Consider the following 14075-nt stretch of genomic DNA (forward strand, 5'->3'; position numbering starts at 1 on the left):
AAAGTGCCTACTGTACAGGCTTCACAGATACTGCGGTCTTTGCAGAGGCAAGGTTGTGTTGTAAAGTGCCTACTGTACAGGCTTCACAGATACTGTGCGTCAAGCAAGTCTGTCTGCACTTTTTTCCCAACAATATGTGCCCACTTTGCGTCTGGGTGTCACATTGCGCTCACTTTGTGTCTCTGTCACATTTTGGAAATAGTCACAATATTTTGAACTTTTCACTGTTATCGTACCTGATATGGTAATCTGTGATCAGTGACTTTGATGTTACTATTGTAATTATTTTGAAGTGCTGCAAACCATGGTGAACTTAATCCATAAATTCTGACTGCTCCACCCACTGGCCATTCTCATCCTTTTCCTTTCCTCACACACAACAATATTGAAATTAAGCCAATCAGTACCTCTAGAATGGCCTCTTAAATATTCAGGTGAAAGGAAGAGTCACATGTCTCTCACTTTAAATCAAAAACTAGTAATGATTCAACTTAGTGAGGAAGGCATGTCGAAAGCTGAGATAGGCCAAAAGCTAGGCCGCTTGGGCCGGATAGTTAGTGAAGTTATGAAAACAAAAGAAAAGTTCTTGAAGTTCTACTCCATTGAACACACAAGCGATAAGAAAGTGAAATAGCCTTATTACTGATATGAAAAAAGTTTCAGCGGTCTGGATGAAAGAGCAAACCAGCCACAAGCTTGCCTAAGACAAAACTTAATCCAAAGCAAGGCCTTCAATAATTCCCTTCAGTTCTGAGAGGGCAAGGAAGCAGCAGAAGAAAAGTTAGCAGAGGTGGATTTTTGAGGTTTTAAGGAAAGAAGCCATGTCCGTAACACAAAAATGCAAGGTGACACAGCCTGTGCTGACGGAGAAGCTACAAAAGGTTATTCAGAAGATCTAGCTGAGCTCATTAATGAAGGTGGCTACACTAAACAAGAGATTTTTTTTTTTTTTTGAAACAGTGTCTCACTGTGTCACCTTCAGTAGAGTGCAGTCATGTCACAGCTCACAGCAACCTCCAACTCTTGGGCTTAAGCAATTCTCTTGCCTCAGCCTCCCAAGTAGCTGGGACTACAGGCGCCTGCCCCAAAACTGGGCTGTTTTTTGGTTGCAGTTGTCATTGTTGTTTAGCTAGGTTCAAACCCACCAGCCTTAATATATGTGCCTGGCACCATAACCACTATGCTATGGGCACCGAGCCTAAACAACAGATTTTTAATGCATACACAATAGCTTTCTATTGGAAAAACATGCTACCAAGGACTTTCATAGCTAGAGAGAAGTTAACACCTGGCTTCAAAGGATAGGCTGGCTCTCTCAGTAGGAGCTAATGATACTGACGATTTGACAGTGAAGCCAGTGCTCATTTACCATTCCAAAATTCTAGGACCCTTAAGAATTATGCTAAATCTACTCTGCCTGTGTTCCATAAATAGAACACCTAAGCCTGGATGGTAGCACATCTGTTTATAGCACAGCTTACTGTTTTAAATCCATTGTAGTGACCCGCTCAGAAAAACAGATTCCTTTCAAAATATTATTGCTCTTTGACAATGCACCCAGTCACCCAAGAGCTTGATGGAGATGTACAGGAGATTATTGTTTTCATGCTGTTAACACAACATCCATTCTGCTGCCCATGGATCAAGGAGTAATTTTGACCTTCAAGTCTTACTATTTTTAAGAAATACATATTGTAAAGCTATGCTACTATAGATAGTGATTCCTCTATAAATAAAGTGAACTGAAAATCTCTTGAAAGGATTCACCATTCCAAATGCCATTTAGAACATTCAAGATTCGTGAGAAGAGCTCAAAATATCAACAAGAGGAGTTTATAAGAAGTTGATTCCAACTCTCATGGATACTTTGAGGGATTCAAGATTTCAGCGGAAGAAGGAACTGCAAATGAATGTGGTAGAAATAACAGAAGAATTAGAAGTAGATCCTGTATGACTGAGTTGCTGCGATCTCACGATCAAACTAACGGATGAGGAGTTTATAGACAACCAAAGAAAGTGGTTTTTTGAGGTGAGATGTACTCCTGCTAAAGATGCTGTGACCACAAAGAATTTAGAATATTACATAAACAGTTGATAAACCAGCAGCAAGGTTTGAGGGTATTGACTCCAATTTTGAAAGAAGTTCTACTTTGGGTAGATTATATCTAAGAACATCGTATCCTACAGAAAAATCTTTCCTGAAAAGAAGATTCGACTGATGTGGCAGACTTTATTATTGTCTTATTTTAAGAAATTGCCTCAGCCACCCCAATTTCAGCAGCCACCACCCTGATCAGTCAGCAGCCATCAATATTGAGATAAGACCCTGCACCAGGAAACAGATTACCAGTCACTGAAGGCTCAGGGGATTGTTAGCATTTTTTCACATTAAAGTATTTTTAATTAAGGTTTGTATGTTTTTCTAGGCATAATTTTGCACACTGAATAGACTAACTTTTATATGCAGTGGGATACCAAAATATTTGTGTGACTCACTTTATTGCAATATTCTTTTTATTGCTTTAGTCTGGAACCAAACCTGCCGTATCGCTGAGGTGTGTCTATAATGCCTGACATAGTAAAGTCTCAACAGATGTTAGCTATTATGCTTATTGTACATATAAGATTGTTTTATCTATAACACAGGCTGTAATCTGAGACTATTACATACCACATGAGGCAAAATATTCAATGTCTCTCCTTGCCTCTTTTCCTATAAGAATTCTTTATTGGGGCTCGGCGCCTATAGCTCAACCAGCTAAGGCACCAGCCACGTACACCTAAGGTGGCGGGTTCGAATCCCCAGCCGGGACCCGCCAAACAACAATGACGGCTGCAACCAAAAAATAGGCCAGGTGTTGTGGCGGGTGCCTGTGGTCCCAGCTACTTGGGAGGCTGAGGCAGGAGACTCGCTTGAGCCCAGGAGTTGGAGGTTGCTGTGAGCTGTAATGCCACGGCACTCTGCCCAGGGGGACAGCTTGAGGCTCTGTCTCAAAAAAAAAAAAAAAAAAAGAATTCTTTATTGGGATGGCCTTACCAGAGGTGGCCTAATTCCAGCACCTAGTGAATTTAATTTTCTTTGGCCCTTCCATATTTGCAGCTCTTCATACCTAGAATCAGCACAATTATAATGGGAAGTCAAGCAAAACATTGTTTTGCATAAAGAGAGGAAGGCAGAATGTGAGATGGCGTAGACATCTGTGCCTCTGCCCTGGGCCAAAAGCAGAGTGGTTATTTGCTGCTGATTCGGCACCCCATCTGCTGCCTTCTCCGGTGGTGAACTCCTTCCTTTTCCCCTCTGTTTAGAGCCCCAGGGATGATGAAGTCAGAGAGGGAAGGTTGGAATGTAAAACATCTGAGGAGAAAAACAGGACAGAGGTTCAGGGAAAGACAACAGAATGATGAGCCTCATTCTGCCTGTGACCCAGTCGGGTAAACGCTAGGTCTTCTCTGCCAATGGCAATTTTATGAGTGTTTCAAAGACTGTGTGTCATTGGGTGTTGGGACAGAAAAAGGAAAAAAAAAAAAAAAAAAAGAATGTGAGAAGGTTAAAAAGCACCAGCTCATTCTAATTAATCTCCATTTTTCTGCTTGAGAGCTTTTCTGACATCTGACTCAAGAATATACTAAACTTTGTTTTTTTAACCCTTTTAAACTTTTTCTTTTTTTAATTCTTAGTCCAGGCCCTCAGAATAAGACCTTTATTTTTATCAGCAGTGCTCTAACTTTTGAATATATCCTTTGTTTTGTTTTTCCTGTAGCATTTAACTTATTCCACTTGCCAGTTAATTAATTTACAGACCTAAATTCCACTAAAGTGGTTTTCTTATATTATAGTAATATCTTCTACCCAGTCTGAGAGGTATTGAGTAGGGCTTTCTATGACATGGTTATCTGAAAACCACTCATTTAATGTTTAGAACACAAAACATCGCACGCTCCAGCCTGAGCATGAGTGAGAGACCCCATCTCTACTAAATATAGAATAATTAGCCAGGCCTGCTGGTGGGCACCTGCAGTTCTAGCTACTCCAGAGGCCAAGGCAAGCTCAATGCCTATAGCACAGTGTTTACAGCACCAGCAACATGCATTGAGGCTGGCAGGTTCGAACCCGGCCCAGGCCAGCTAAACAACAATGACAACTGCAACAAAAAAATAGCCAGGCGTCGCAGCAGGTGCCTGAAGTCCCAGCTACTTGGGAGGCAGAGGCAAGAGAATCACTTAAGCCCAAGAGTTAGAGGTTGCTGTGAGCTGTGACGCTATGGCACTCTAGCCTAGGGCAGCAGAGTGAGACTCTGTCTCAATTAAAAAAAAGCATCACACATGCACAATGGGTATCAGTCTGTAATGTTGTAATTTAACTGTTTGATTTTGAATAGTTAAGCAATAGAGAAATGAGTGCCCCAGAAAGGCATGTATTGAGTAAGCAAAAGTAAGCAATTAGGGGGAGGAGCCAGGGAGAAATTGCTTAAGGATCTCTTTACGTTTAATGAAAAATACTTTTAAAACATTTTTACTTTCAAAGCTTAAGGTTTATTTTTACCTTAGATTGATTCTTTTTCCTCAGTTATGATTTCCTGATGATTATTACCAAGTTTGTGTATAATTTGAAAGAATGAAAATTTTACCTTAACATAAAGTATTTGGGGGAGGTATTTTTCATGCTGCTCAGCTGCTGTGTTTTATTCTCATGTAAATTTGAGGTTATTCTTCTAACCCCTCATTCAAAGGGACAGTTGACTCTAATTCTGCCTTAAGCTTTGGTGGGTCTTAATAATAATTCAGTGCATATGTAGTTTTCATTCAGTGCTTTAAAAAAAATACCTCTATTTTTGCTTTCCAGACTGATTTCGCACGATTTAGTGGAACCAATGTGGAAACTGACTTTGTGGAGGTACCATCGCAAATGCTGGAAAATTGGGTGTGGGACATTGATTCCCTCCGAAGATTGTCAAAGCATTATAAAGACGGAAGCCCTATTACAGATGATCTGCTTGAAAAACTTGTTGCTTCTAGACTGGTCAACACAGGTATGATTGGAATTTTAGAATTGCTGGCATTTTCTTCTATAGAACTTATTTTCTGGGCTGTGACTTGTGACGGGCACCTGTCATCTCAGCTACTCATGAGGCTGAGGCAGGAAGATTGCTTGAGCCCAGGAGTTTGAAGTTGACACCACGGTGCCTGGGCAGCAAAGTGAGACTGTGACTCAAAAAAAAAAAAAAAACCCAACTTATTTTCCATTTAATAATATGGTACCCCACAAGTGCTAATATAAGTAGTGAAAAATACTAAATACTGTATATTAGAATCAGGAATCCTTGGATTATGTCTAAGAAAAAACTATATCTCCTTTTAAATCTTTTTTTTTTGAGATGAGCCTCAAGCTGTTGCCCTGGGTAGAGTGCTGTGACATCACAGCTCACAGCAACCTCCAACTCCTGGGCTCAAGCTATTCTCCTGCCTCCGCCTCCTAAGTAGTTGAGACTACAGGTTCCACAGCACACAGCTATTTTTTTTTTTTTTTTTTTTGGTTGCAGCCATCATTGTTGTTTCGCAGGCCCTGGCTGGATTCAAACCCAGCAGTTCAGGTGTATGTGGCTGGCGCCTTAGCTGCTTGAGCCACAGGTGCCGAGCCGTTCCTTTTAAATCTTAAATAAAATGAGATATGTTGCTTCCATTTTGTGATGAATACTGCTGGAATTAGTTTCTGAAATCTATGATGTTGACTTACTGGAACACATAGTGCTCTCCTCTGCAAGACATGCTCAAACATCTTATGTTATTAGGTCTTCTGACCCTACGCCAGATTGTTTTGAGCAAAGTTGATCAGTCTCTTCATACCAACACGTTGCTGGATGCGGCAAGTGAATATGCCAAGTACTGCTCAGAAATTTTAGGTGTTGCAGCCACTCCAGGTACGTAAATACTATGAGTTGAGTTCATTTTTCCCTGTGAAGCTCAGACCATTCTAACACTGCAGGGAGGCAGAGTTTATCAGACACATTGCCTAATTTGTTCCTGATTTCTGTAATCAGGCCATGACTTTCAGATGAGCATACTATGTCCTTATGAGTTACCCCGTTCAAATGTGCTTAAAGGAAAGGTGGCTCCAGATTCACAGCATTTTAGTGTAATCAGGCGTGAGCAGTTGGCCTCCACCCCAGAGCTGAGGGAGCCCTTTGCGTTTGGCTGTACCCTCCTTGCTCCTCCCTCCCTGGCTGTACCATGCCTTCCCTGTGATTTTCAGTAAGAAATTGGGAAAGGGCATTTTTAGAAAAAAGCACTTTTTCCTTGTTTCTGATTCAGATTCTGAGGTTAGTTTAAGCATTTGACTATAAGTTTCTAACCTGAGATTTATGGGCTTCATTTGTGTGTTCGCACATGTGCGTGTGTGTATGTGTGTGTGTGTGTATGTGTATGTATGTGTTTTCATATGTTTGTATTTTAAACCAACATACAGTTGTGCATTTATATGTACGTGATAAGATAAATTTTTTTCACCAAGGAAATTGTTACTATAATGAATCAGCCACATTTATAGAGATAATAAAGATAAGAATGGCCAGTTGAGTCAATCTTTGCTCTTTACCTACTTTGGTGATCTGTTTATAGTAAACAAACCATGGAGCAACTTTATATCTCAATCCACTTTGACAAAATCTTTATACAGTAGCCCTTTAGATACATTGAATTGGTAAAGACTTCTTTTTTAATAATCATCAACTTAAATCCCTTTTTGAGACATTTTAGATTTCAAGAGGTATGACAAAGGATAGGGTTGATATTATTTTTTAAAACACAGGGGTATTTAAGGGATAAGAAGAGACTGACTTCAGTTCTAAAACACTGAGCTATCTGATGGGTGTGGACAAAGCCTCTGAAACTATTGTGAGGCATTCCAGAGCTTAGGGCCGAAACCAGCTCTGAGGTTGAGCCATCTGTAGGAGAGGAGTTTACAAACTTCTTGGCTGAGGGCACACATAAACCAATGAGACTGTGTGATTCACTCTGTCCTCCCACAGGTGGACTCCTTAGAGGGAAACCTTAGCTACCAGATAAAGTGATAATTAACACTTGCTATCACATTGATTGTAATGTATCTTTTTTTTAAAGGCACAAATATGCCAGCTACTTTTGGACATTTGGCAGGGGGATATGATGGCCAATATTATGGATATCTTTGGAGTGAAGTATTTTCCATGGACATGTTTTATAGCTGTTTTAAAAAAGAAGGGATAATGAATCCAGAGGTATTGTATTTTTTTTCCTCTTTTGTTAATTTTATAGTTGCTTCCTCCCCCATTTACTCCTAGTGTAAAATATGTACTACTCCTAGATTTTAGAGTAAGAAGTTTAGTAACAGCTTTAACTTTTTAAGTCTTATATTTTCTCAAATCATCATACATCATTAAGTTGCCGTGTACAAGGGATTAATTCTAGTTCTATAGGTTTAAAAAAAAAACCTACTTCATTTTCTTGCTTATTAACATTCCAATATATTGCATAATTTAAAAGTTCAAAGCCTTGTTTGTGCATTTGAGAATTTACAGCTGCTAGTTTTGACATGTTCCATACAATGTTTTAGTTTTATAGTTACAGGAGGTTGAGAAAGAAAGGTAAACTCTCTCCCAGTGTCATGGTCTCTGTTTTGATATTCTCTACACATTTCCTTTGTACACTTTCTGTGAGAGGCGCTCGTTTCTGTGGCTGGCACACCCTACCTACCACATAGTTTGCAGCCTTAATGTCTGTAAGTAACTTAAGCTGCTCATTAACCTGAGCCATTCCTTTCTATGCACAGTGAATTGACCGCCAGGTGGCTGCCAGACAAATCCTCCTGAGTCAGAGCCCCCAAATCCCCGTGCTCTGCTCACTCAAGTCTCAGCTGTCATGTTATTTCTAAGGCTGATGTATTTTCTGAAATCGCTATCAGGCTGTCTCTGTTTATTTCAACCAATTGATTGGTTCTGCAAGATTTTTGTTTGTTTTTGAGCTAGGGTTACATGTATGTATTGAAAGACATTGACGTAATTCAGATCAGCATTCCCTCCCTACTTTCCCCTGATAAAACATTTTCAAGATAGTATCATTTTATACTCACTGTTCTTTCCAATCATTCCATTTCCCATCATACCCCACCCAGTCCGTTACTACCCTGTAAGCCTCCTATTACGTGGCCAATGATTTACCATGGTCAGCTACTGACTGTTCTGATATCCTGATTACTGCCTGAACTTCAGTCAGTGCTTGGTCCCAGTTCCTTTACCATCTCTTTTAGTGATGGTGCTCTTAGAATTCATAGCGCTCTGGAGGAGGTTGTATGCCCTTCTACAAAGTCACGCTCCCCAACCTGAACTGGACACCTGGACACCCTGTAGCCTTACTCCTTTCCTCTTACTGCTTCCCTCCAAGTCCCCACCACCTCTCTCCTCTGTCAGCAGTCTCTCTTCTTTAATAAAAAATAAAGATTGACCAGGTATGGTGGCTCATGTCTATAATCCTAGCACTCTAGGAGGCCAAGGTGGGTGGATTGCCTGAGCTCAGGAGTTCCAGACCAGCCTGAGCAAGAGTGAGACCCCATCTCTAAAACTAGCTGGGTGTTGTGGCAGCCCCTGTACTCCCAGCTACTCAGGAGACTGAGGCAGGAGGCTCACTTGAGCCCAAGAGTTTGAGGTTGCTGTGGGCTATGACACCACAGTACTCTACCCAGCCAGGGTGACAAAGTGAGACTCTGTATCAAAAAAACAAATTAAGATAATTTCAAGTGAGTACCTTCATCTTTCTCTCTTTCTTTCTTTCTTTTTTTTTTGAGACAGTCTCACTTGCTCACTCTCAGTAGAGTACCATGGTGTCTTAGCTCTCAGCAACCTCAAACTCTTGAGTTCAAGTGATCCTCTTGCCTCAGCCTCCCAAATAGCTGGGATTACAGGTGCTCACTACAACACCCAACTAGCTTCATCTTTCTTTCTCTGTACTTCAGTACTTACCTTCTTTTCTCCCATCTCAAAGGAGATATCTCTAATTCCAAGCCTTATTATTGGTTTGCCATCTTGGAAAAAAGTTTGCTACTGACTTTGTTAACCCCCGTCAGTGCTGCTACTCTGTTCATCCCTCACAGCCTGATTTCTTGGTGTAAGACAGTCTTTTTAAAGTTTCCTGGCTTTTGCCTCCACCAACTGAATTGGAAAGTTACCACTGATTACCCGGTCGCCACTTCCCAAAGCCCTCATTTACCTTTTTCTTCTCCTTGCTTCTTGTTCCTCTCTCTGTTGTAGCCCTTAGCTCAGCAATCACAGTCTTTCTTTACTTCCCAGTACTCCCTGCGTGTCAAACAAGCGAATGTGCTCCTTGGGTCTTTTTACCTTCCCAAACATGTTTATTCTGTTTCAACTACCTAAAATATAAGCTTTCATTGTCTATATCTCTAAAAAGTCCTATCATTCTTAACAGCCCCACCTAAATAATCACATTCTTTTTTTTTTTTTTTGAGACAGAGCCTCAAGCTATCCCCTAGGTAGAGTGCTGTGGCATCAGAGCTCACAGCAACCTCCAACTCCTGGCTCAAGCGAGTCTCCTGCCTCAGCCTCACAAGTAGCTGGGACCACAGGTGCCTGCCACAGCACCCAGCTATTTTTTGGTTGCAGCCGTCATTGTTGTTTTTGGCGGGCCTGGGCTGGATTCGAACCCGCCACCTTAGGTGTACGTGCCTGGTGCTGTAGCCACTTGAGCCACAGGCACTGAGCCTAAATAACCACATATTTGTGAAATCTTCCAGATCATCTAAACCAAAAGTTACCCTTTCATCCTCTGAACATAAGAGTGGGCTTCATGGGGAAGGGCTTTAATAAGAATTTTTTTATGTTTGGAATATTTAATAAAACTACTATAAGGTGAAAAAAATCATAAAATATTTTATACCATAGAATCTAAATTTTTACTTTAAAATGTGTTTAGAAAGCACGTCAAAATGTTGTTAATTGTTGTCTTTGTGGGTGGTGAGTTTATGAGAGATGAGAAAATGTTTTTCTGGACTTTTTATGGAGGTTTTTTTTTTTTTAAGATACTGCATGGATTATTTTAGTAGTTAAATGCAATGTTTTAAAAAGACAAAAGTTCCAGATATGTAAAGATGTGATCATGACATCTTATTGGCCCTTAGTCCTGGAGGCTTCCTGATATAATTGTGCATAACCTTTTCAGGTTGAGCCTTCCGTACTCGCTGCCTCTGCATCCACGTGATCCACTCACGTGGCCACATCCACAGTACCATCTGTCGTTTTACCTTTTCTCTTCCAGCTGTCAGGGCGGCAGCCAAATTACTGATCCCAGTGGATCCCAGGGAACTTACAAGTCCAGTAGAAGCAATCCTCGCCATCATTCTTCTCTGTACTTCCTTTTATTCTCAAGTTTTACAGCTTGGCAGGCAACCATGCTACTCTTAATTTGGGCAAAGGGGCTAGATTGAACTTGGAGAAAGCAAGATCCTAACAACTTAGAGTTAAGACTTGTGATGTTAAAAACAGTTTTCAGTTTTACTAAAATTCAGGATTCAACAGTGCTGTGTATATATCACTAGACGTTTTATGCCAGAAGGCTGGTGTTAATCCCTTCCACTTCTATTTTTTTTTTCCTGCTAAATGCTCTGGAGTGTCATGTCACTTCTTGCTCCCCTTCTGTCAGAGCAATAGTGGACTTGGCTCCTGAGGTCAAGGAGAATCCCTTTGCTCCTCACCCTCATACCCTGCCCTGGGTATGACACTGTCATCTGCATGGTGGAGGATACTGTGCAGCTCTTCAGGTCACCAGTTTAGTCCCTTCTACAGTGTACTGTTTGTTTGTTTTTTAGGGGGAGTAGTTTTGTTTTTTAACAAATATTTGTTCTAAAATAACACCTCACAAAATTCAAATACCCACTTATTGAATAATAGTACTTTGGAACAACGATCTTATTCTACAGATTGTTCTTAGAACTATGTTGTGATAAATAGAAAAATATCATTCTTCAAAGCAGTAAACCATACACTACTTATTTTATGCCATAACCAGAGTGTCTTGTTAATAGCCACCACTGAAAAAGATGGCATTGCCTTGGGTAGTTTCAGATTCTGTGCATTTGTTTTAGTCTCAGATGTCGTTGGTGGTTGGTTACTTTACCAGATAGATACACAGAATGAAAATTTGAATTTTTATGGTGTAAAATAATATTCAGTTTGATCTGAAGTCATGAGAATCCGAGCAATGAAAATATGTCATGTAGACATTATTGTCTCATCCTCCCTAATATGTGTTTGGATCATTTTAAGAAGAAAGCAGGGCTCGGCGCCTGTGGCTCAACTGGCTAAGGCGCCAGCCACGTACACCTAAGGTGGCGGGTTCGAATCCCCAGCCCGGACCCGCCAAACAACAATGACGGCTGCAACCAAAAAATAGCCGGAAGTGGTGGCAGGCGCCTGTGGTCCCAGCTACTTGGGAGGCGGAGGCAAGAGACTCGCTTGAGCCCAGGAGTTGGAGGTTGCTGTGGGCTGTAATGCCACGGCACTCTGCCCAGGGGGACAGCTTGAGGCTCTGTCTCAAAAAAAAAAAAAGAAGAAAGCAGGATGGCCCTTCAAAGAGTCAGGACCTGCTCTGTTAGTCCCCAAGCACTAGAGAGGCTGAGTCCTGAGAGATCACATTTTGCTGACACTATTGGTCATGCAGTACCGAAGGCCATCTGCAGGCCTTCTCTCTGTAACCTCTTGCTGTCCTGCAAAGCCCAGGGTTCTGCACTGAGGACCATTTCAGATCTTAGCAAGCAGAACTGTAGACAGTGTGCTGCTTGCTGGGAAAACAATAATAGGAAGGGTCAGCTATAAACCTGAAGCCTTCTGGATAACAAACAGTAGCAGTGGGATAGTCGACGGTACAGTTGTTTTCATTCTGTTGTGAGGGTCTCTATCAAAGTATCAGACCTGGCTGCTTACCTGTAGTAGCCTGGAATTCTGCTACCTCTGGTTTGTCTGTAATTTTTTATATTATTTGTAGTAAAAAGATATCACATCTTACCTTTTACTAAGTTAAATATTACTAAAATCTTTGTCTCTAGAAGTACATGGAGGAATTGTCTCATTATCAGATGTATTTTATTTTTCATTTTCCCAATTGTTCTCTTAAATAACTATGGAAGGGGAACTACTTTGGGATCAACACTTTTCCAGCAAACTCTAGGAGCTATTTAAGGATATTTTAAGGTCACTGATTGTAATTTCAAAATCTAAGAACTAATCATAGGGTTAATAAAAGAATAGGAGCTTTTTAACTAGGGCCATTTCTTTTTATAAGGCAACTTCATTATGGGAAAATTTCCTAAGAGGTAATAGATGTTGTGGATTCAAAGGCAATTATATTGTTAAGGCAGTATTATCTTCCTCCTTTTTTGCATTTGGAGAAATTGCTAAGCTTTGTTTCTTTCATCAATGAAAGAGAAATACCACCAAGTGTCACTTCTGAAAGAAATACCAGTGAAGTCAAGATAGTTAACTATATTTTAGTCTGTGGTACCATAAGGAAGTTGCTAGAAAGATCTTACATGCAATAACAGCCATAGAAACATAAATTATCTTGTTTAAACTTGAAAAGAATTGCTCTACATGTAATTTATCATATAAAGCTAAGTATTCCAGTGCTCTTCAAACAGTATCCCTGGCCCAGTTCCTGCCATAATGTGTTGCTCAGGGTGAATGTGAGATTGCCTCTCTGAAGGTCCTTAAAATGGATTCAATTTTTTCTACTTCAGCTCTCCTGATCTACCACCGAACAGCTGATTTTTCTTATACCTCAACCTTTTCTAATAGCCTTAGGTTTTGCCTGATTTGAGGGTTGAAGGAAGGATATGGGATTGATTTACAACCTACTTCTTGAATATTTACAAGGCCAGACCTTCTAAGTCTTGAATCTCAACCAGCTGGAAGCAGTTTTTCTTCCTTTGTGTTCTTATAGCTCTTCTTTGTGTTTCTCGTGGAGCCATAATAATCTGCCTATTTAACTGTTTATTTCTCTGTCTTTTTATTCAGATCTGTGTTCACTTTCTCTGCTTCAAAGTGTTTGATTAATTACTATTGACATGTGTGTATTCCTTGGACCTAGTGAGCAGTTCCCCCATCTACTTCTCCATTTCTACACTTTCCGTCGCCCCCACCCCCATATGTACTACTCAGGGTGCTATTTCTCTGTCCTCCTCCTTTCCCATAAATAAAGATTTATCCTTTTGTCCCTACAAATCAGAACTCTGCTTTAGGTTTCCAGAGGCCTCTCCTAATCAGGCAACAATTCCTACTGCTATTCTTGCTTTTTATCTCCCTGACTACCAGCGCCGGTCTTTCACTCCCTCTCTCCTTCCTTGTTATCAAAGGTATCCCCCCCCCACCATGATCGCCCCACCCTCATAGAAAACACAGGGTGTGCTCTTGAGAGGGAGTTGTGGACTGTGGAAGGAAAGGTTTCAAAGTCCAGTTTTAAAGCAGCCCAGTGAGCTTTGTCATGTGCCTGATCACCGTGACCTGTCCTGGGCTGGGTGCACTCTGCCCTCGTGCTTATCTCGGTGTAGGAAGGAGACAACTCTGGCTGGGCTCCCCAGAGTCAGCCACAGTGAGGAGGCAAGGTGGGAGCTGATGGGAGCTTGTATGTGCTGCTTCGGAGACACCCAAGATAGCAGGAGACCCAATCAACAGAACATTTATATGTTCTCGTTGCTGATAGATGATGGGCATCCGTCATTTGAATAATTATGATTGCTATTAAAATACTATCTCAAAGGGTACATATTCTTGGATAAAATGAGTGCCTAAGTGCCTTACCTTGCCTACTTAATATTCCTACTGAATTATATATTCCTAATAGGGAAGGGCAATCTCCTGTGCTTTTTCTCTAGCTTTATTAGGAGACAGAACTAATTTTAAAGAAATGCCAAACCAGGAATACATTTCCCTGAACTGTACACGTGTATGAGTTACTGAGCTTGAGGGCAGTGTGAAAGGACCAGTAAGGTTTATTAAAAAGCAGTACAGGCTCGGCGCCTATAGCTCAACCGGCTAAGG

The 14075-nt window shown here is 40.9% G+C and overlaps 1 protein-coding gene across 3 annotated transcripts in view; it reads left to right on the top strand.

Moving 5' to 3' along the window:
- Positions 1-14075, top strand: part of NLN (neurolysin) — a 101521-nt gene that overhangs the window by 82623 nt on the left and 4823 nt on the right. For all 3 annotated transcript variants that reach the window (XM_003785875.3, XM_023510945.1, XM_023510946.1), the window contains 3 exons: positions 4844-5030; positions 5790-5918; positions 7117-7253. In XM_003785875.3, coding sequence (XP_003785923.1) covers positions 4844-5030; positions 5790-5918; positions 7117-7253 — 453 coding nt within the window. The remainder of the gene's footprint in view (positions 1-4843; positions 5031-5789; positions 5919-7116; positions 7254-14075) is intronic.

Source organism: Otolemur garnettii, unplaced genomic scaffold (assembly GCF_000181295.1).
Source record: "Otolemur garnettii isolate 467f Iridium unplaced genomic scaffold, OtoGar3 scaffold00017, whole genome shotgun sequence".
Lineage (NCBI taxonomy): Eukaryota > Metazoa > Chordata > Mammalia > Primates > Galagidae > Otolemur > Otolemur garnettii.